The sequence below is a fragment of the Lichenostomus cassidix genome, chromosome 5 (genome assembly GCF_008360975.1).
Source record: "Lichenostomus cassidix isolate B80296 chromosome 5, HeHo_3.0, whole genome shotgun sequence".
NCBI lineage: Eukaryota > Metazoa > Chordata > Aves > Passeriformes > Meliphagidae > Lichenostomus > Lichenostomus cassidix.
In genome coordinates, this window is record NC_139486.1 from 15101653 (window position 1) to 15125763 (window position 24111).

Consider the following 24111-nt stretch of genomic DNA (forward strand, 5'->3'; position numbering starts at 1 on the left):
GAAGGATTACCTAAGAATCCCAAAATATTCAGGGGGGTTGTGTTGGAAAGAATATATATTGCAGTGTTGGAAAGAAAAGTACCTTTTAAGTTAATAGTTCACTAGCACCCAGGTTCGAAAGTTTTATCAGCTCCTATTATATGGGTAAGAGTAATGTGAGAGGTCCAATTTGAATATAAAGACTAATCTGTGTTTGCAAAATTCTCTGAATGAGAATGGCCAAGCTGTATTTCTGCTTTGAAAGGTATCTGTATGGCAATACATCCATACAATCCCGTAGTTTTCCAGCACCTAGGTCCTCCTCCAGAAGCCAGCAGGAAGGATGTGTTGCATGGACATTGTTTCCTTAACAACGGAATTCTGAATATATTCAAAAACTCATTGGAGACATTAGCAGATGTTTTTATGACATCTAGCATATGCTGCATGCACTGATTAATAACTACCATTAATAAATAAATTATTAATTGAGGATTTTTTCTGTAAACACTGTATCTATTTAAGACAAAACTACTGCATATTGGCCACAAATAAAAATTAAGATCTAGAAAAGACAAACTAGTCTTGGAGCATTTTATTCTGGCCTTTTAAACAGACACATCCAGATGTAACGTCTATGTTCTTTGTCAAACTCACTAACTTGTCATTATCAGAGAAATGCCCAAAGCACTCAGAAACCTGAATTTGCTATCCTAATTGGATAAATATTGACAGTCCCAATGTGTACCCATCACCAGGATATGATCCCAGTGGAGAAGATACAGGTGTATCACAAAAACATAAATAGGTACTCAACGAATTTTGGTGGTTAGGGTTTCTGGAAGGGAGAGGGCTCTCTTGGACTCGGCAGGCCCCTTGACGCTGTCCCTCAGGGAGCGCACGCTCTTCTGCCGGTTCCGTGCGAAACGAGCCCTCTTGATCTTCCACATTGCCGCGTCGCTGAGGTTGGCCACGTTTGTCCGGACAGCAGTGATGGCTTTGCAAACACAATGGACCAAGTTAGGATTCATTCCCCATCATGGGGAGGCCCTGCTGCTGCCAAGTGCCAAATGCAACTGGGCCCCGGGTCCCACTCAAGCCAAGAAAGTTTCATATGGGCTCAACGGGACCATCTGCAAGGTACTCGTTTGCATGCTCTCATTCCGAAATCCATAAAGCCCCAAAAGGCATAACTGTGTTTAAAAATTATGCTGTTACTTGGTCAAAAACAGATTCTTGAGCGCAAAATCTGAACTTCAGGCTAAGAGAATATGAGGTGCTTCCTATTTAAAAGGGCAGAAATCTCACAAGTATGAATCACATTTAGTTCATTCATACCCAACCATGGCCTCTAGTTTTGCATTGCTAATCTCCTGTTCTGCCTACACCTACCATCCTGATTCTGAACTCAAAAAAACTGTGAGTGTTGACTATGGAGTTATAGTGGTGTTGCCAGCAGTATCACTGCATGACTTATTTCTATAGCGCACTGAAACCTTTTGAGGTTAATCATCTGAATGACTGAAGTCAGTGAGCCCATCCTTTGCATCACTCATGTCTTTGAAATGGCAAAGAGAAATGTTAAAAAGAAATCTGAAAATTATCTTCTGCTTATTTTAAATTACTCTGAAATAGTCCTATTTAAAGATACTGCCCTACATTTGCAGCCAGAGGTGTTAGAATCTAGTGTCAAGATTCCCTCCTCAGGCCACAGCAGCAATGCCCAGCATTGGGTCAAGCTACTCACATATGGAGAAGAAAATACCCTTGCAGTCCCACCCTCTCCTGTGCAGCAGTAGCAGCACCTGGACTTTTTTAGGCACTGGGCTCCATGCAAAATTAGAAGGAAGCATTACGCTGCTGAGGCAACACACATCGTTCAAACAGCTGTTCCTACCTTCTCCAGGAAGGTCAGATGGAAATAGATCTGACTCATGGGCCACCACTTGGGTTAGGAAGTTTTTAATTACTCAGCACGCTAAAAAATTATATATTAATTAATTTTTCATTTCTGCCTAGTGAAAGGAAGGAGGTTTGATTTCTCATCAAGAAACCAAGTATGAACAGGACAAACATTTAAAAACATTTGTCACTGCAAGGATAGTTAACTGAGCACTGGCTCTAGGAGTCCATATATCTCTTGTGCTATGGCACATACACTGGGGCTTTTTGGAGGGTGAAACAGCTTCTTGGGCTGACTTTGCACAGACCACCACAGGACATGGTTGGGTATGATCTGGGACTTGGAGAATAGCAACCATGACAGCATCAGAACACTTACAGTAGAACAAGTGGGTTAATGTGGGTTGCAGGTGATCATAGAACCAGACCACAATTCAACCAATCCTGGCAATCAGATCCTAGTGAGAGCAAAACACAATGCCCAAAGGTGCAACAGATTACAGCCTAATCCATATTTGGGAAGTAAAAAATGCTCACTTTAATTTATTCTCTTTTGACCTGAAATATTCCTTAATTTCAGAGAATTTACACGTGGGACCTGCAACTTCTCAGATTCTTGCAGGCAGCTGAAATTGCAGAAGCTGATAAAAACTGATCAGATCTATTTAAATTTTGCTTACTTGTTGGGAAAGGGAATTCTTTGTTGCAGTCCAGATGAAGCTGTGCCTCCAAAGACAGGGTCTCAAAGCGATTCACAAAGAACTCCCAGCTCAAAGCTGGGATGTCTGCTTTTAGAAAATGAAGTAGCAAAAGCTTACTAAGAATTGTGGGCCTGTCCTTGACAACTGTGTCAAACTGGAAATCAAGGCAGAGGCAGAGACCCTATAGAGGGAAACAAAAAAACCAATATATAACTGAGATATGAAATCTTTTAAGGATTTTTTAAAGCAAAGGGAGGTCAAAGCCCACAACTTCTCCTGTCAATTAGTACAGAATCAAGGTTTAGCTCCTTTTTCCTACCCAGTACTTTAAATCAGAACTAATGCTACTGGTATCAGTGGGAAAGTAAAGTAAGTAAAGGGATAAATAAGCATCATATTTTGAATGTAGAATTTTCTAAGATTTAGAGTAAGAGAAAGGCAAAGTTCTATCCCTCTGCATATTTGGTACACAATATCAAAATACTTTGCTCACACACACCTGCCTGAGAAAAACTTTACATTTAGGTAAGTGAATCAAGCCCTTAATTACAAAAAGAATGAATCACCAAGCCCAAAGGTGAAGAAAAATTACACAGTGAAGTGTATCAGAGGCACTTTGCCTCAAAATTCTGCTGTACATTATTTGCACTAGAATTTTGTCTGTAGTGTCAAGACTTAAGTTTGAGAAGCAAGTCCACACATTAAAGTGCAGTAAACTGGTGTCATTGAACCCAAATTCACTAACAGTGTCTTTGACTCAAGTTCTCTGGAAACTATTTTGAAAAGGTACCAAATGGAATAAAACTAGAAAATATTACCAGCTTTTTATAGGCAGTAATCCTGAACTCTTTAAAATACATACTTATTCTATTCTAAAGAGAATTAGAACGGAATTGTTCTATGAGATTTATTATTTTTATCTTGCTTTTCTTTCTTTCATACCTGTTTAGATTTAATTATGTGAATCCTGATTGGCAGGCTCTCTCACATGCTTAAACTTACCTGCCTAAGTGAATCTTGTAAAGATCAAGATCATGTTTGGTTTTGCTCAAAAATATTTTCTCACTGTGAGCTCAGTAGGGTGTCATAAGACTTAGAAATGCATTTTTTAAATTTAAAATTATCAAACTATTTTCAAATAATAAAAAAAAAATTACAGTTTTCTACAACAGCAGTTCAAACACAATAGAAATCCTCTGCAGTCATCAAAGTATTTATGGTTGGACTTGATTCCATGAATCTATTGGTTATTTTCTGCATATGTCAAGCACCAAGACCAATAATGCTTGCCTAAAGAGGTATTAGCAGTGACTGTGATGCAGTACATCTGAACTCCAGGTGAAAAGCCAGTTTCCCATTAGAATGTATTTTCTCCCATGTAATGCACCCACCTGTAAAGCTGGCCTCTTTATGGTGTCAAGTAATAGCCCAGCTCTTGTAGCCACTGCTGGGTTGACGTCTTCCACAGCAGTCAGGAAACAGCAGAATGCATGAGCCAAAGAGTATTTCAGTAGGTGGTTTTTTGTCACAGAGTGAATATCCAAAAATCTGCACAACACAGCCACTTTCTCCACTGTGGCAGTCACGCACCCAGACAAGAAAAGAGGCATATATCATTTAGGCAATGGTTTATGTACTGATTAATACACCTTTCCTAGAAATATGCGCAGCTGAGAAAGTAACAATGAAAAACAGCTGGCAAAAGTTGTAATTTTGATTTTTATAATCCAAAATGTCTCATCTTCTCTATTTTACTGCACTGTTTTGCCATAGTTTTGCAACAAACTATCTCCAAAACTCTCTAAAGCAGCAAAAAGATCATCATCTACTATAGGTCTCCTCAGTTACAGCAGAGAAAGCTCTACCTCTTCAGAGAACAAACAAAGAGAATATAGAGTACATTTCTCAGACCTACCTGCTTCAAATCTCATCTTCCAGTCTTTACTATTGAAATTGCTGTTTATGATTGTCCAGAAAATATCAGCTCCATGGGGAAGTGAAAGTGCATGAAGAAGAAGTGGGACTGCCAGGGACGAAAGCTGAGAGAACTCAGACTTCACAACTCCCCATAAGCTGGAAAGACAAAGGAGAGCAAGCCCGCTTATAAAGACCCTCCCCTGATGTTCTTTCTTCTAAACGTACAGAACTTTCTAGGAAAATCTTCATGAGCCATCCTGGGCATTTATGTGAATATGACTGAGTGGATTGTAGTAAAAACAGAGTAGGAAAACAGCTACTTCAAAATCTTCAACCACAGTGTTCTCTATTGAAAATCCAGGTTCAAGTATTCCTTATTTTGAAACACTTCAGATTTTAAAAGATCCTGTCTAATTCAAGACAACTGCCACGGAAGACAATCTGTGCTATGAATTAGGAGTTTCAGCATGACCAGCTACACCACATAAGCCACAGGAACTGTCCTGGCACCACAAATCATGTGCATCCAGACATAACTAAGAAGTTGGATGTTCACAATTTGCTGGTATTTAGATTCAGGACAGATTCTCTAGTCTGCTAAAACCCTAACTCTTGGGAGATGTTCACTGAAATCGATTTAGAGCAACTGTAAGTGCTGCAAACATGTTCTATTTCAGAAGATCATACGTTGGTGTTTATTCAGCTAGTTTTCTGTGGAAGTCCCTTTCTCCAAAGAGAATCTTAAAATGCACAGATTTCAATCCAATTCACTCTGATTCTAAGGGAAAAAACTTCTTTTCTCTCATAAAAAGGAGGAGAAATACTACTGTTCTCTCAGCTTTAATGCTAAGGCCCTATAAACTCTGTGCCTGCCTCCATAACATCCTCTATTTTATTTTGTAGAGTCCAGGAAGATACATCAGTCTCAGATAATGCTATTACTGAATATGAGAGGCTCTGACTCCTTGCAAAACAGGTGGTTCATGATGGAGTAGGCATGATGGACAATGCAGGGTACTTTGGTTTCGTTTACATCTTAATTAGCCCCTGCAATGAACTGTTATACAGGTTTCTTCATCTTTCCACACTTTCCTACCACTCTTGCTAATTTTCCGTAGTAAACTTCTAAATTCTTTGACACTAACAACAAACATATACTTGGAGAACCAATGAAGTATGAAGACAAAATGTGCCCTAAAAACCCACCTTGCAATCAGCATGTGATCTTGAATATAGGCAAGAAATTGTGGATGGTCTTTTCTTGCTATATACAGGCATTCCCCATGAAGACACAGGATCTTCAGACAATTCAGCATATTAAAAAGAATGTCTGGTTCCTCAAACCTTGACATTTCCTGTGTAAACAGACGTACTTCTCTCAACACAATGACACCATTTCACTAACAATACAAACTAAATTAAAAAGTAATCAATGTTACCTGCAATATAGTGTATATTAGCTTCAAGGTAACTGGAAGTTGCTGATAACAAAACTTTCTTTCTGTGTCATTCTTTATCGCTGTTAAAAATATTAGGTACAGACAATATTAAAACTCTTTCCTCCGTGGATTCAAAATGAAACTAAAGAATGCTAAGGTGATGAGAGAGATATTAATTCTAGGCACATTAACCCTGCAGTCAGTAAAGTTAGAACAGCATGGAATTTGGCATATAACATTTTTGCTACATTATATGTTCAAAAAAGCCAACATTTATTTTAACATTTTTGGGGAGACAGTCACACTTGCTATGAACTTATTTACACCCTATTTAATCAATATGTTGAAAGAATTAAATGCATGATAAAAAAAGTGACTGTGCTGTTGGACTTGAAAGACTGCTTCAGAAACTTGAATTGTATATGAGTACAAGCATTTCTTTTAAAGCCTTACTGAAATAACCTTTTCAGCCTCTACCTACCAGCATTTTCTGTGGTCTCTGTGTGATTTCCTGGGTTTTCTCCATGCTTTGGTGCTGATTTGTCTTCCTCTTCTCCTTCTGTTCCTATAATAAACTCAGGTCTAGTATACAGAAGACTATCCTCGAGGTTATCTGTGGGCTCCTTTAAGAATATAACAGGTTAAATTCATTTCTTGATGTTATCTACATACATGAGGCCACATCCTGCTGTCTAAGCTATATTTGGTGTGACAAACTGAGTTCCAATGAGGCAGACTTTGTTTAGTTCCATGTAAATTTGTGCGCTCAAATCACCAGTATATCTAATATTTTGCATCAGCAAATGCATACTGACAAAAAGACTGTTTCAGACACGGATTTAACAGAAACTGTATACCCATATTGGAGCTGAGGTGGATTCAAAGGGCCAATACTTCACCAAGTTTGTCATCCTTGCCTGAAAGGAGTAACAGGCAGGAGTAAAGTGTTTCCTCCACTACTGTACAGTTACAGGCTTAGGGGCATGATGTACCTCAACCACTTCTACACTGAAAAATGTAAACTTCAGGCTGGAGTTACTTCTGCCTGTGGCCAGGAGCTCAGGATTAAAGGTTCCCATTGTGACATTTATGTTGTAAATTGCAGGGTGAATTCTGGAAGTGGTACCATGCCCCAGCACCCAAAAGACTGCACTAATTGCTAATTTTCAGTTGAGATGAGAATCTGCACTTGAGGGGCATGTGATGATTTTTCTAGGACAAGTTATTGAACACCACGTCCAAAATACCTACTTCTAGCAAATACATCGAATGAAATTCTGAAAATTTGACACATAAGAAGGCATCACTATTCCTTCTACTGAAGGAAAAAACTAATAAAAATCTGCTACTAACATGCCACAGCAAATGACCATCAGAATAAATGGCATTATGCTGTCTTGTCAACTCTCAGATGAAACAGTTACAAATAATAGACATACAGCTTAAAATAAATTCATCATGCCACCACCACCACAGGAAATGCTCCAATTCCTCTGCAAAGCTACAGAGAACTTTAATGATGACTAGCGACTAGAGTACATATCTGTGTCTGATAAAGTTGGATACTCAACCTGAAGTACATTCAGTTTTTCCACAGTGCTCAGCATTTCAAATGGTCAAGCTCCAACTAAGGCTTGCTCACTTGACAACTGATTCACTCAAAATCTTTAATCATTTCAAAGTATCCACTCTTTGCTTTTAACAGAAGATAAAAAGACTAAGTTATTAACATTTCACATTTTATTTGAGACACAGTATCATTGGAGTGATGCACTTCCAAACTGAAATAGCACTTCCATTTTCATGGGGGAAGAGTTCATCGTGGATAAATATTGCCATCTTCCCTGGGTTCTTTGAATCAATTCAGACTCAGGAAATTTTACAGTTCAATGGCATTTTGCTTTAACCTCCCGAATCCTTCATGCAAAAAGTCAGTGCAGCTTTGCTCCCTTGAGCACAATGGAATGAGAACAGTGAAGGAGTTTTAGCACACCAATAGTACAGACCCCTCCCTGCTCTACTTACCACGAGCCTGATTTCTTCCTTTGGAGCAAGCTGTTCCAGCAGCTCAAAACCCAGCTGGTAACACAGAATACTGGACTGGCACAGACCACATTCAACTGCTTTTTCATCTTTCTGACATGTGTGAGAACCACCCCAGGGTGCCTGGAACACATTGTTTATGATGGATATTATATCTTTTGAGATGCTGTTCTCTAAGCCCAAAGTGACACCATCATCCTGGAGTTCCATCTGAAAGAAGGTGAAAAGAGTAAGGATTTATTATTCATTTAAAAGGCAGAGTGCTAACTGTCTGCCTCTTCCTACATTTCTACTAGTTTTATACTACAGTGCTGTGAAGAATTTGAGATAAACTGTAACTCAGAATTTTAAATTGCCACTGGTGTTGAGGCCCAAGCTCGAACAGCTACATAGACTATTTCAAATATAGAATCCATTCATTTTACCAGGAGACTGTTATCCAAAACACCTATCCTTGAATTCACATTGTACAAACTTAGCTACCAAAAATGATGTATCTAACCCAAGCCTATCAACAAGTCTCTGCCTCTACTTTCTAAAAATAAGCAAATCTCCAAGGAAAAATTCCTTTCACAAGTGTGAGGTTAGTATCTAACCCGAATGTGGAGGTATCTAACTTCATTGAACATGAACCTATAATTCCCATAGAGGTAAAGACAGAACACAGCTGTACTGGGATTTAAATGTCTTACACTTCATGCCAGGCCCTTAGCAGAAAGAGAATCAATACAGGATCAAAGGAGAACCAAAAGTGACTACAGAACTTCAGTGCCCCTGCCATGTGTTTTCCTGCTGCAAGTACCTGCTTCAGGATTAGATCAAACATCAGAATGAAGCAATTAAGATTCATTTCTTCATCTTCACACTCAAAATCAATTGTTTTTCCACTAGGGTGTCCAAAATTCTTGAAAGGGCTGTGAAAAGGACTACGTATTGGACTCCGAAATGGGCTCTGGAAGGGGCTTGGGAAAGGACTCAGCATGTTGTGCTGGACTCTGCGCCCAGGATCAGAAGCAACGCTTACCTGAAAACATAAAAAACTCAGCATGACCAAATGACTGTTAGACATTTAAGCAATCTCATTCTATATGAAAATGAAAAAAATAGCAAGAACTCTGACAGCCTTGCCATTTCCTTCTGTAGTTTTTTTTTGCAGCATATACACATCCCTTAATGCCAGTGAAGGATGAGATACAGTGGAAGTACAGAAACCATATTCTGCCCCGATGTATACATTCTCTTAAGCTAAGTGGCTGACATCCATTATGCCATTCCTGCTAAGGTGAATTTCAACATCATAAACCAAACTGAAAATTGGTGCAGGCAGTAAAGCAGCCATCAGGTTACAATGATCTCCATCATCCATGGACACTGACTTTAGTAGCAGGAGGCTAATAAAGGAGTTCATCTCAAGAGAACAGTGTTAACTAAGGCTGTACCAAGGATACAGGTAGCTGGAAATGAGCTAGACACAATGGCAATAAGCTGTGTATGTCTGCACTGATTTATGCCCACACCACAGCAGGCCATCTAAAACATCCTGAGAACCTCTAGGCATTGCAGGGAGATACACACTTAGATGACACATATGGTCTATTTTCAGACCAGCTATAGTCTGAAAGACCAGACAGTAAGTTTGCCAATTTTTTCTGCTTAGCTGAGACATGATCATGGGCTAGGTGTGGGGAGGGCACTCTGCAGACCTACATCAGAAGAAAGGCAGACCACATGTAAGGAATCATCAACTGCCTAGATGCTGTAGTTAATATCCTCAATAATAAATAAATAAATAAATAAATCCTTAAATGTTAATAATTCGCTCTTTAAAACAACCTCCCTGGTGTCCTTGAAGCACAGTGTCCAAACTATTGGGAAGTTAAGTCAGGTAAATTGGTCTTTGCAGAAGCTTAATTAAAATAACCCTCAGCAGAAAAGAAGCAATAATGAAAAGTACAGTATTATTCTGAGGTGCTGTGGAACATTTTATACCCTTTTTGAATTCATTGCCCTCAGATGACATGATTATCCCTGCAGCTTTAGATATGGGCAGAAGGGAAAAGCAATACCTTTTTCAAAATTAACAGCATGCAGACCAAGTATGTACAGGGCCTACAGATTTGCATGTTTTCTTCCAGACCACAAGCCTTTGACAGACAACTTTAGATCAAATTCTGCATCTCTTGGGTGTGGGACAAAAAATGCAGGGAACCACAAATAAATTCTGCTCTCATCCTTTTAGAACATACCCAGGCCCACCAAATTCATACCAGAATACAAAAGGTCATTCTGGGTGACCAGTTGTCTATAACAACTTGTTGCTGACAGTTCTTAACGGAAGGTGCAAAGAATAAAAAAGGTTGCAAAAGATACCAAGGTCCTATCTTTACACTTTTATGTGATAGAGTGATAGTAATTGAAGTCATGCCAGCTTTCTTTCATTTTCAAAATTTGTAGTGTTTCCAATCAAATATTGAAAGATAACTTTTAATTCTTCACATGCATTCTATTAGGAAGACTGCTAAAATCAAAAAATAAATAAGCAGGACAAATAAAAGTTACCCTCCGAGCTGCAAGATTTCCTGCCAGTTCACTGACTCTTGATTTTCTTTGATTTGCTAATTCTTTTACAGAATTAACTCCATCAGAAAACATGCTGATTAGTAACTGAAGAGGAACAACAATGTCTAGTTCAGACAACACCTGAGGAAAGAAAATAAATAGAAGGCATGAGTTTCAAGTCTGATCACAAACATCAGTTACTTTATATGCATTTTTATAATAAGATCCTCAGTTCAGCAAGTTCTGTGCATTTAATTTTGGTGAGGTGAGATGCAAGCTCAATGAGGTGAAGTGCAAGTTTAGAATTCTCTTAGAATCAGGGCAAAACAAAACAGGTATTTTCAAAATATTTGTTGGCATCCACTTGGTACAGCTTGAGATCAGTTTTGTGCACAAAAACACAGGGATATGAGGCTATTCCACAGAAAAATTTCTGTAAAGCAGAAGTATTACCAATACTTGATTGAATAACAATTTATTTATTATTACTTAAAACTGAATTCCTTTTTTTATTCTAAGAATCAGGTCAGAATGGTGTCAACATAGTGGCAGGATCGTTAATTGCACATCACTCAAAAAATATTCACAATCTGTTATGTTACCAACACTCAGATAAACATAAGCCCATTTGTACTTGTCATTAAGTGTTATTAATTCAAGAAAAATCAAAAAAAGTCATGCTTCCTTTGAAAACTCTGTATACCTGAAAACTGAAATTACATTCAGGTAAATTGGTCTTTAAAGAATCTTAATTAAAATAACCCTCAGCAGAAAAGAAGTAATAATGAAAAGTACAGGTCTTATTCTGAGGTGCTGTGGAAAATTTTATACCCTTTTTGAATTCATTGCCCTCAGATGACATGATTATCCCCGTAGCTTTTGATATGCACATTGGGTAAATGCCAGTTTTGTGGGCAAATATAGCACAAAAAGGCCAGAGCAGCAGAAAGCTTGGTGGGTACAGAGCTGGTCTAATCCAGCTCTTCATATGCAGGAACAACTACAGCTGTTTCTGGAGTCTGGAATTAATTTTGGAATCTACAGAACAACTTCTGTGGAGACTAAAAAATAGTGCTCTAAGAAAGTCAGCCAACTGAATGGCTCTAAAGACACAACTGGCAAAAGTAAAAGAAATTCCCAGGCTTCCATTTTATTGAAGAATCACAAAATAATTTAGGCTAGAAAAGATTCCCAAGATTATCAAGTGCAACCTCTGACTGATGCCCACCTTGTCAACCAGGTTATTGCTCACGGATTAGTGAAACTCAGGGTCTGTCTACCAACCATCCCTATATTGGAGCTAAGCAAAGGGCAGAAGGGGCACATCAACTTTGGAAAAGCAGCTTCTTTTTCAAAATTATCAGCTGTTTCAGCATGACTTGTCAAGCAAGGACACTTACATGCAGCCAGAGCAATGCCTGCTCTTGCACAGAAGATGGATACCCTGTGAAGCGACAGCTAATGAATCCAAACATCTCCTCCAAGGAGAAAGGGAGAGGACAAAGCTCAGTGTCAAACATTTTGCTGAAAAACAGAACAAAAATGTAGCATCACAGAGTTAGCATGGAACACACTGTGTGAGACAGAACAGAAAACTGGTAGAAAGCTAATCTTACTTGCAGCCTCACCCTCCACAGGAGCTGAGCTAGGCTGCTGATACCACCTGTCCTGACTACACAAGGTTGTCCCTGAATTTGGTAATGCACCTTAAGAACTGACATCACCTATGTCCGGTTTCATTTGATAGCAGTATCTTTTCCAACATCCACTGCAAAAATTGGAAAATTTCTCATCTCACCAGTCCATTATTCCATGTTTGCACGAAAAAAAGCTTACAGCAATAGCTACAAATATGAACTTACAGTCAGTTTCACAGCCCTGTTAAAAGGCTATTAGTTAAAAGGCAATGTGAAGTTTCACTGACAAAGTCATCCACCTGACATAAAATTATGACTGCCACCATTCTTCTTCTGGTGTTTCCTTTGCTCAGTAGGGGAAGATATTAGCTAAATAAATACATCAATGCCAGCTCTACTAATCCCCACCATTTCTCATCAACTGGACAGGAGGAGAAAGATGGTCCTTCCACCATGCTGCAGGAAGCCACTAACAATATGCCTTGCTCACACCAAAGAAGCATCCATGTAGGTGGCTCCTGATACAGATTCAAAGAGATCAGGAGCAATAAAGGAAAACTTTCCCAAAGCTTAAATCTTTTCATCTGAGTTATAAAAACAAATCTGAAGCATTCACTCACTACTGTCTATGGCACATACAGGTAGTTTTATTTGTTGTCACCATCTTACCATGCTAAAACCCTCACCAAACATGCAAAACCAGAATGATTCCAACATATGCCTACATACCTCAGCACTTCCCGGAACTCTTTTAATTGGTTATCAGGCACTTCTGTCCTTATAGCCTCCAACCATTCTGGCATGATACATTCCCATACCGACTGGTTTATCACATTGTATGGAATCAAGCAAAGGATTCGATTCAGCCCTTCTTTTAATTGGGTTACAGCACTACATGATTTGTCCCAGTATCCACCAACCTGTGGGTATTTCCAAGAAATATATTAATGAATGACATTTATAGGTCCTGTAACTTGCCCAGTATCACAAATTTGCTCAGTGTGTTGCAGCCAGGAAATTTTAGGGGGTAATCATTAATACCTTCAAGGCAGAATTTAGAATTCAGTCATGGAGCTGCACTGCTTTTTCCTCTTTCATTTGACTCATAGTACACAAAAGCATTGTCCAAGACTTTGATGAAGTTTGCTCACTTCCAGGCTATGATTTAGTGTATTATTATTTATAATAATCAAAAAGGCACAGATTTATTTGATCAAAATTGCACTGTCAATTATTTGCTCTGGGCAACTTGCTACAGTGCTGGGTCTTTATTTTGAAAAACCTACTCTGTACCAGATGTTCTTTCATGTTTGTTTGTGTAGGGCTTTTTTGAAGAAAGGTTTTAAGTGATGGAAGCAAAAAAATTATGCTTCTAAGTACATAAGTAATTGGCATACAGAGATTAATTATTCTAACTGACCTCAGCTCACATCTGCTGTTACTGACTAATGGCCCTAGAGATGCCTGCTGTTTTGGCAGCAATAACTGGTAATCTTGGCCAACAAACAATTTTTCCTTCATTCATCACAGCTAATTTCATGGCTATTTGTCTTCATGTTCTAGTGAAGCCTTGCAAATCTGGCAAGATGTTGGTCTAGTCTTAAGTATTGCAGTAGGGGGTAACAAAACTCAAAAGAGGGGCTGGATCCAAGAAAAAAATCCATAAGAGATTACAGCATGAGGTTCAGCCCTTCTTTTTCCCCTTAACCTCAAACCTATGGTCTCTTTTGTTCAATTTCTAATATTCAAAGCATCCATCCACCTCTCAGATTGCCTCAGCTGCCCTACAATCCTCCCACAGCCAGGTGTATCTTCACAGCAATGGTTCAGAGTAAAACACATATCTGTGCTGGTCTGCACATGAACTGCAAATCCCATGAAAAATCCACGGATGCACAGTTCATGCCTGTTGATGTAATACATCACATGAAGTCTTCATGGCCCTTCCAAGTCTAGCCACTTAATTTTAGGAAACAAACCCAACGTGTCCTCTGGACATTTTACATGAGAAGGCCACAAAAATAATGGCCACAACAGCATGACTGAGTGGTGAGCTCTGCTTCCTAACTAATGGACTGAAAGAATGATTATTTCTAGAGGAGGTTGAACCAATGGTTACATTTATTGTCCAGGGCACCCTGGACAACCTTCCAGGTAAGTCTCTTTCTCTCCATCAGCAACAAGGCAAACTATGTCAGACTAGTCTGTTAACTGAGTCGCTCAGATTAGGTCTGTGAAGTTACAGGGCACCAGTATTCCCAGAGTTCCCTTCATTTACACCTGTGTGATTTCATAAACCTTAAATCACAGTGGCAGAGATGAAGTATGCAAAGAACAAAGAAACATTGCAAAAGGAAAGGCTTACATCTGGGAGTAGGCAAATTGTACCTTATAGCAAAGACAAGTTTAGATACCTCAGCAGCATAATGAAAATATGCAGCTATTAAAAATGTACACTATGTTTCAATGCCTATAATATTCTTCCAACCTGCCTTCACATTAGTGTAAATAATGATGCCTATCTTCTAACACAGTAAAACTAAAAATGCTATGAAGAAGAAAATTTCTGAATTCCACTGCTCCCTCTACCGCTGAGATTTCTTTGTCTCATCAGAGCTGGGGAAAAAAAAGTGTTTTTACTTAAGACCTTAATCTCTGTGGCAAATAAAGGAGATTTCAGATAAATTGTTCTCACCCTGGCAAACTCCATTGGCTTAGGAAGGAGGCACATAACCATGACATCAAACCGGACATCACAAACAGTCTTCAGCCACTTAGTGACAAACTGGGGCTTGAGCTTTTCAACCAGGCTACCAACTTCATCATCCATCATGTAAGCTGTGGAGTGAAACCACTGGAACACCATGCTAACCAGCCTTGCTAAACTCTCTGTGGGTGTATTCTCACTGGGAGTGCAAAGGCTCACCTGGAAGAGAGAAACACAAACCAACTTTCATTTCTAGAACTGAAGGTGGGAAATTTTTTCTCTACTGTATTTTGCATATTCTCAGAGTTATGAGGATGAAGATTTCCTAGGAGACAAATAAGATGATCAGTTTTAAGCAGAGGTTGGTACAGGACGTTTGACAAAACATTTCATAACCAGAAAGTAACAATAAAAGGAAAAAAACCCAGGCATTGAATTTTTTGTTTACTTTCAACACTGAAAAAAATCAGTATAGAGTGCTTTGACAAACATTTTGGTTTGAACTTTAAAATTACTTTAAATTTCAGAAGGTAATGTAATACCTAGTAAAATATATTATATACATACACGCATAGATGTAAAATGTACAAGATAAAAAGACAAGTCATATCAAGAACTTCAAAAATCCTGAAAAAAGATGCCTACTTAATGTAATAAGTGATCTTTACTTTGCAAAAATATTCCAGTCTTGAATTTTTGTCCCCATTTGGGGCGTGAATATGAGTTTCAAGTCCTCAGAAATTCCTACATAATAATTAACCATAATAATTAACATTCTTCTCCCCTTCTCCAAACTCTCTTTGTAAAATGATACCTGGATGGTAAAGCTGTCACAAATCTGAGACCAAGTTTCTACCCCAGCTCACAGGCCACCACACTGCTAAGCCCTTAACTACCTTCTATTTGAGCTCTTTTTATCCTCTGGGGACAGGAGGAAACGTTTCAAGTCAGATCGCTGCGCTGAATGCAAAGAATGGAAAATAACAGACGACAGGAGAATTTAGAAGCTCCTTTAACCACCTATCAGCTGTTCATTGTCATTTCCTAGTGAAAGCTGTACTCTCAGCACTTGGCAACCTGAAACTGGTGACTCCTGCCTTGCAGCAAGTGAAAAAAGGAGAAATGTTCATGTCATACCTGGAGAAAGAAATTATACCACTCCTTCCCAGAGAAGATCAGAACCTATCTCACAAATGTTTTTCCTCCCTGATTTTTCTTGAGATGAGGCAGCTATCAACCCTCTTGCCAATTCAAAGCACAGTCTTCTACTTCATTACAGGCTGAAGTTCAGATGTTTGCTTCCTTGTGCTTGTCTCAGCTGAGCTTTAACTCAAAGACAGTATCAGCTGACAGCCTTTTTAATAGGAACTCTTGAACCCTACCAAGTTTCTGCATGAAAGACAGTAATTTTATGAAAGAAAACTGCAACACAGGATTTCTCACAACCTGTGTGGTCATCTGTGCCGGTATCCACTGCAGAGACATCAAGAGATTTTACAAGAATAGAATGGAGACAGAGAGTTCTTCCTCCCTAACATAGAAAGGTAGACTCTGAATGTCAGGGATGAGGCATGTACAGTGAAACTAAACCTGTTCTGCTCTCACTTAAATTCTACTTCTTGAAACACAGACCTTCAATCTTCATATAACATCATTTGAAACAGAATAGATGCACATGACACAATAAAAAAAAATAAATGTCTTTAATTCTGAAACAGTGTTAAACAACAAAACCCACAAGATGTCAGCAGAATATAAAGTTTATTTGTGTAGTTACCTGAAACTGCAGAGCAGCTTTGTTGGCACTATGGAATTCCACACCTACCATGCTGCCACCCAGAGATCCTATCTCTGTTTAGATAACAGATGAGGGGTCCTATCTGCCTTCCTGTCACTGGGTGACTGAGGAGAGAGCCTGAGAGCTCGAGGTGAATTGAAAAGAGCCTCAGAAGGAGAATTCTCCTTAAGGAGAATTGCAGAATGCAGTTTCTGAGGATCCACCAGGGTGCAGCCTGACCTGCTAGCCAGCAGCAGCCCTGCTGCTTTGGAATAATCTCTGGTAGCTACTGTGAGAGAGCCAGCAGGGCTTCATTCCATCAACCCACACCAGATAAATGGAATACACTAACTGAGCAAGCTGACACCAGGAATGAACAGATGCCCTTTAAGAATCCTCCAGCCTATTCAGAAATAAGAGAGAAAGCTCTGCTTCCAGAAAGTGATATTGAAAGCTGGAAGGTGAAAAGTAGATTTTTAGGGGACTGCCTTTTAAAGTTAAAATAATGGCACTCAGCAGGGGGCACTTGTGAACAGAAGCTGATGGCAAATAGAAAGTCAGTTAAAAAACTGAGAGTGAATAGTTTTGTTATACACTTTGTAGAGGACTCCGAGGCAGTCAGCAGCTCTATCCAAATCAGTTATGAAATCCCTAAGTCTGACAGCTTCACAGGACAAGTTTTTGCTTACAAATCAGAATAAGTCTCCAACTAAAGCCAAGAAGTGAGGGAAAAAACCCAGTAAGAGGTAAAACTGAGACTTCAGAAAGTAAAGGAGAGGGACTCAAGAAGAATGAGAGAAGAAAGCAAGAATTTCTTACCAAGAACCATATTCCAAACTGGCTCAGGAGGCGTTGGTCATGTTTGTCATCATCTTTGTTATCAAAGTCTGTGTTGTCCAGGGAGTGATGGGAAGAGGAGAGGCCCATCTGTCTCCTGCGGTTGAGTTCATGCTCCCTCTGCTCAGCATGAAACTCTGCTTCTTTCAGCAAGCTATAAAACAAGTCTGTGGTCAGTGAATGCAGTTTTCCTGCAGGGGATACAAGTATTTAATCGAGAGTAACTAGATGTTAAGACATTTGACGTCATCGCTTTCCTGAAACAAAACAACATCAAATTCTAGGATTCCAGGCTGACTTCCTCATCCGGACAACACTCTCAGCTGATCCATTCTCTGCTAAAGCAGCAGAAGTTCCACATCTCTGCTCTCAAATTACCCCAGAGAAACTAAAACCCACCTGCACAAGCCCTGCAGGCAATACTGACCTGACAGCTGCCCCATTACCTGATGACAGCTTCCACGGCACACACGAGCTCCTCGGCCCCACACTCCCGGGTGTTGATGGGGGGCGGTGAGGTCTGGTACAGGTGGGTTTCTGCAGCTGCCCCCACCTCGCTGCTGTGGTGGTTGGAGTGGCACCTCTTGCAGTAGCGCACTGGCCTGTTGCCGTGGCGGCCGCAGCAGCCTGCCGAGAAGCAGGTGACGACTGCTCTTCTGACGTGCGAGCTGCAGTTCTGGAAAATAAAAGAGAGTTTATCAGGCCACGAGCATCAGAGAATGGGATGGAAAACAGGGATGGGAGTCAGCACTGGGGAGCTGGCTCAAGCATGGGCAGTTTCCAAAATCACTGTGTATAAGCACAACTCCAAGTGTCGCTGACCTTCCACAAAGACAAGCTTGGGACTAAATGCTGAGCCTGGACTTAAATGCCACAGTTGCTCTTCTTTTGAAACACAACAAACTGACATTTAAGTCACCAACCTCAACCTCCTCACTTGGAGAAATCTCTAAATTTTACAGTAGTTCTCTTAACACTTGCTTATGTTTCAGAAGGTCTTTTCAACTTACAGGTAGCAGAGATAGATCCTTAGGAGTGCAAAAAAATGGTGCCACCATGCCACAGTTTATGCTATGTAAGGATCTGCCTTATCATAGGAAACTGTACAAGCCTCTGAAATATGCACCTCAAATTTCTGCCACTTGATAATCCAAGGCCAACAGAAAAGCTTTTTTCACGACATGAGAACTAGAACATGTTATACACTGTATTCCTTGCTAATAAACGTTACTAAAACATATTAGCTGGTATGTACTGCAAGCAGATTCTTTTTGTCAGCAACCTTTTTAGAGCCAAGCACTGAATATTTTCAGTCCATGTATTTTTAAAAGCACACATTTTACAGTATGATTTTTGTCTAATTTAGGATTAATCCAAGACTTCAAGGAGATGAGAAGATATATAAACACTTAGATTTAAAATTCATCTCTTGCTCTATCATCTTCATTAACAGAGTTACAGAATAAAAACAGAGCTCAGCTGTATAACTGAATTGTTTTACTAACTGCCACTTCAGCTAAAACCTACAATTCAAATTAACATTGGCAGTTTTAACAAAAAGAAACCTGCTGTTGCTGAATAATTTCCATCCACCAATAAATGCATTCATGGATAAATTGTGAAATTTTGGAATGGTACGAAGAAGAACACACTACACAGTAATGGAATGACATTACACACAACATCAAATCATGCCCCATCACACACATGGCTGAATCTTACCTTCTTCTGACATATAGCAGAAATTTCAGCTGTAAGGGGAAGGCATACAAAACATGAACACAAAATGACGATCTTTCTGGTTTACTACGGCAGCCATGGGAAAACGGACATCCAGCAAGGAAGTCTCTGGGCTGAACTCTGGGCTTCCAGATACTATTGAAACCCCCAAGCCAGCATAAGGTAGGACACTGCACAATTAGGCCTAGGGCTATATCTACTTTGAAATGCAATAATAGCCTTGGTGCATTAAGTGTGGTGTGCTCTGAAACCCATCCACCTTCCGCTTATGCTTCTGCCTCACACAGAGACTTGTAAAAGCACACCTTGTAGGCACACGGTAGGAGACGTGGCTCGGGTGGGGCTACAATGCTTGTGAAAGCTCTTGGCATAAAAGAGTAGCAAAAATGGATGAACAATGTAGAATCAGCCACTATGTCTGTGGCCCGTAATTTCATAGTGAAATGTTTGCAGATGCAATCTGTAAGCAGTAGCTATTTGATCTGTTGCCCTGGCAACATATGGTTCAGTAAGTTTAAGTGGCTGATTAAAACGAAATACTTCCCTTAAGTAAATAAAACATTCTTAATCTGGATAACATTTCAACTAAAAGAAGACAGCAAAAAAAAATCACAATTGCTTAAGAATTTTCAGTTTGCAAAGCAAAGAGAGAGGCAGTGTCTTCATTCTATCCCTGGAAGGGTTATTGTCAATAATATGCTGATTAGTCTGCCAAAGCGCTTTGCTTTCTAGTAGAAATAAAATATCAAGTTTTTCCACTAGCCAAAGGGCAATGATTGGATCAATGACTGGATCTTAAAAAATACTTTATATATTTTTCTGATATCCTTTGCAGTCTCGTGTTACAGATTTTCAGAAGCCTTAAGAGCTTTCAAATCAGACCCAGGTTACTGGAAGAACCAGCCCCATTTTTTGGACACCACTGTGAGACACAAATGCTTTTAAAAAACTTGTCTCCAATTGGGAATGCTTCAAGATTTGAAAATCTATTAAATTGTCTCTGTTTCCCTGCACATAAAGAGTTGCATAGAATTTCAGATAGAGGATTAGTATATTCTTCATTGCATTTTAAGGACATTAAGCAGCATTAAGTACAAAGTACTTTAAAATTTAAAAAAAAAACCCAACCCTTTTGAACAGAATGCAGCAGTTCAAGTAATACAGTATGGAGAAATACCAGAAGTATAACTTTGTACCATTATGATTAGTTTGGACCTACCCTTAAAATACCTCTTACCTTGTGGCAGAAGAACATCAATCAACCATTCACTGTGATCCCTGTAAAAATTGTATAAATAAATAGCTTTAGCTTTCTTTATATATATATATATATATATATATAATATATATGGATTTATCTTTTGCACAGAGGAAATTTAGATAAATCAATGTGGTAGGAGTGACATTATTCTGAAGCTGTTTTTTCCAAATTTAGTTTTAGAAACTGAGGACTGGTTTACATTACACCTCTTTGTTGTGCTGTCTTACTGTAAATTACCACTTTGCTGATGTTGGTCACCATGTTCAATGCTTTCAAAAATTACTTTTGAGACCTAAATTTACCAAATTAAAAGAGAGATGGATCTGAAAATCTGACAGCTAAGAAACAATAGTGAAGAATAACAGATGAACGTTAAAAAAAACCCCAATGTACGGGTACTGTTTTCTGTGAGTGTCCTTAGAAGCTATGCTTCTACCAAATTAAATTACTTTTTCCTGCAGCTTTGAATCAATGATAACTTGAAAACCCAAGGTGAGATGTAATTGCTTTTCCCACAGCTGGTGTGATTTAAAGTTGTCTTAAACCAAGGAGAAAAACACTCCTTTATGTTCTGAACTACCTGTGATCTCATCCATTTGAAGTAATGACTGGCACTGACCATAAGTATTAGTAGATTTTGTATACTAATACAAACCAAAATAGCAATTCAAAGGTAAAAAATACAACCAAAAATGAAAACAAAGAGATGTTATTTCATCTCAGGGTGTATTCCTTCCAAGCACTAGCCAACCCTGGATCAATTTCTTTGATCTCTGCTGCTTCACAGTGTATCTTAGAGACTAATCTGAAATACACATTACAAAAAAGTAGTGAAAGCTCTATGACAGAGCTTTCACTGTAATATTCTGCTTTTAATGACAACTAATGGACAAGGACAAAAAGCGTTTCCTAAGCAAAACTTGTACATTAATGAGGTTCCCTGTCTTAGTCAATGCATCCCACATTACCTATTCTTCCAGAGATCTCAAATTAAAAGCTCTGTTTAAGCTAGGTGCAAATGCTGATAATGTGGGGTAAATAACTGTAATCCTTGTTCATATTGAGTGGCAGTGTGCTCCACATATTTCAACAGGTTTACCTATACAAATTATATGCTAACCATACTGCAATAAAGCAAAACTCCAGAGCTCTGAACGCTGGAGTCTGACAATATCTACCATTTTCCAGCTCTTGGTTTACCTACCCAGCAATTCTTTGGCTGCATTCCTCACAAAGATATAGGGGAGGTGGCTTATCACCCAAAGCCACAGACAGGGATGGGTCAATGCACATCTGAAACATGGAGAAGGAAAAGAATTAACACATCTGTTCATTGAAGCTTGATGAAAAAGTTGAACATGTTAATGCTAGGACATGAAATATAACACAGCTTTGATATGTGTTAAGAGCATTTAGTATTCTGAGAGACAATACTCAGCATGTGGCATTCAAGATCTCACATTATTTCTAACAGAGAGAGGGTTGTAAGTGAAAAATGAGAGCCTGTAAAAAATAGGACATATTTCAGTGCCAGTATTACCGCTTTCTGAAACACAAGTATATTTTGTTACATATTCACATCACATATTCATATACACTTCTATGTTTTTTTTCCCCAAAGAGATAGTACTTAAGAGGATCCATTGTTTAGGACAAGGTAATGTAAAGGTCTAGATTTTTCTCTCTCAATAATGCCTCTTCCAGCAAAATCTAATTTTCAGTCATCGGAGTTTTTAAGTACAGAGCGCAACTGCAGTGACAGAACAAAGACTCACAGTTCCCTTGGCAACATAGGTCCAGACTTTGTCTTGCATTAGCTTTCATCCTTTCACATTAGTCAATTACAGAAAACAGTTACAGGTAACAGCCAGTTCCATACACATTTGTTCAAGTGTTCTGTACTACTAAAGAAACACTGAGCAGTAGTATGCATACAGTATATCTTAACCACTCTGATCAAAATGTTTCTTACTCCATTTGAGTGCAAGACTTTATAAAGAAAGACAAGTATCTCTCCGAATGTTTCTCACCTTTGGTAACCAGATTTCTATTCAAGACAAAACAAACTGCATTTTTCTGAGTGCTGACTGATCAAGCCTGGTTCTGTCAAAATAATGCTAACAGACCATTCAAAAATATTCAGGTATTGAATCTGCAAAGTTTGGAACTGTACTTTTTTTCTAATTTGCTCTATTGTGTTGTTAGCCTGAATACAATGATCACTACAATATGAGGGAATACCTTTCAGCATTTTTCCTGTGAAAGAGGGATCATTGAGAATGATTGGACTGGGCAGGAAGGTGGTCCCTTACAGGACTTTTGAGGTGTCATCATTATGTCCTATCACAGCCTGTGGAAAAAGCTCACTGAAGAACTGTTTGACTAAAGAAATTATATTAGCATACTAATTGATGCCAGGAAAATTGGTTGTATCTACATATTTAACTAAATATAAATCAATTAATCAGTAAATCTAACTGTAGTATGCTCTGGACTTGGGCTGCTGCTCTTGCCTCTGCTACCAAATTGTGCTATGAGTCTGGTCAAACCTTTTTAATTTTTACTACGCATGTAAGCAGTAAAGATACAATTTACCTCCCTCAAAGAGGGCTGAAGAAGAGGTAAGTAAAGCTGTGTTGCTATTTGCTTTAGGACACATTCCAAGTAAAGGATCATAATCAGAGTATGCATTGTATGAGCTTAATCAAGATACCAAGGTGAACAGGTACCTAAATAATTGAAATAAGGTTTCCTGCATACAGAAATATTTGTGCACATATTTATACACATATATGTGTTCAGGGAAACATTTACATGGATTAGCCAGGAGCCAGCTCAGAATTTTATAAAGTGCTCTACAGCCATTGCCACATGTTATTTCAAGACTGGCCTGCACTAGTTGCAGGAAAAGCCTCATCTTGCTTTAGGCAGCCAAAGAACATATTGACAAAGATCTACCCCCCTTGGTCTCAATAGCCTTTGCTACTCCCTTGGGATCTGCTTTTGGTCACCTGCATACAATCACAGCCTGTGGCTGGGGTCGAAGTCCAACCTCCCCCACCCCACCCAGCTGGGTTTGCCCCCTGGAGTAACAGCAGTACCTTCACAGCTGGCTTGTTAATTGCATTATGGCATTCAATGTGCTGGCAATGAATAGGATTCCAGGCTGCAAAACCAAAACATGGCTGATTAATACATGAGAAGAGATATTCATACTCTTTGCGTCTAGTGGTCTCAACTGAGAACAAGATCCTCTTGTACTATGTACTATACAAATATGAGTATTATACAAATAGCCATTCCTCAGGAAGCTTAATAATTACAATAAACAACCTTGAATATACAGGCCTCCTGACTTATTTACAATACAATTAAATGAACCATGAATTCAGAAAAAAAATGGGAAAAGTAAGACACAGACATTCCTGTTGCAGCCCCTTCTTGATCTCACCAACATCTTGAAATCATTAACTATCCTTCCACTCCAGGAGCAAGATGGTAGGAGTAGCTGAGTAAATTCAGTTACATTCCCAGGCAAAATGAAAACATAGCTATGACAAAGGAAAACTAGTCCAGTGATGGAAGGAGCCTTTGCTGTGTAATTACAAGAAG

At 39.0% G+C, this 24111-nt stretch overlaps 1 protein-coding gene across 7 annotated transcripts in view; it reads right to left on the reverse strand.

The window, feature by feature from the left end:
* UNC79 (unc-79 subunit of NALCN channel complex) overlaps positions 1–24111 on the reverse strand; it is a 108030-nt gene that overhangs the window by 62603 nt on the left and 21316 nt on the right. For 6 of the 7 annotated variants that reach the window (XM_085061505.1, XM_085061506.1, XM_085061502.1 and 3 more), the window contains 19 exons: positions 23601–23665; positions 21704–21792; positions 20476–20516; positions 19221–19249; positions 17945–18174; positions 17481–17652; positions 14873–15103; positions 12907–13097; positions 11941–12064; positions 10541–10681; positions 8784–9005; positions 7964–8191; positions 6420–6561; positions 5939–6018; positions 5706–5854; positions 4498–4655; positions 3974–4155; positions 2562–2763; positions 797–976 (listed from right to left, as the gene is read on the reverse strand). In XM_085061505.1, coding sequence (XP_084917631.1) covers positions 797–976; positions 2562–2763; positions 3974–4155; positions 4498–4655; positions 5706–5854; positions 5939–6018; positions 6420–6561; positions 7964–8191; positions 8784–9005; positions 10541–10681; positions 11941–12064; positions 12907–13097; positions 14873–15103; positions 17481–17652; positions 17945–18174; positions 19221–19249; positions 20476–20516; positions 21704–21792; positions 23601–23665 — 2856 coding nt within the window. Of the gene's footprint in view, positions 1–796; positions 977–2561; positions 2764–3973; positions 4156–4497; positions 4656–5705; positions 5855–5938; positions 6019–6419; positions 6562–7963; positions 8192–8783; positions 9006–10540; positions 10682–11940; positions 12065–12906; positions 13098–14872; positions 15104–17480; positions 17653–17944; positions 18175–19220; positions 19250–20475; positions 20517–21703; positions 21793–23600; positions 23666–24111 lie in introns of those variants that run through there. The other variant, XM_085061507.1, reaches the window with a different exon arrangement.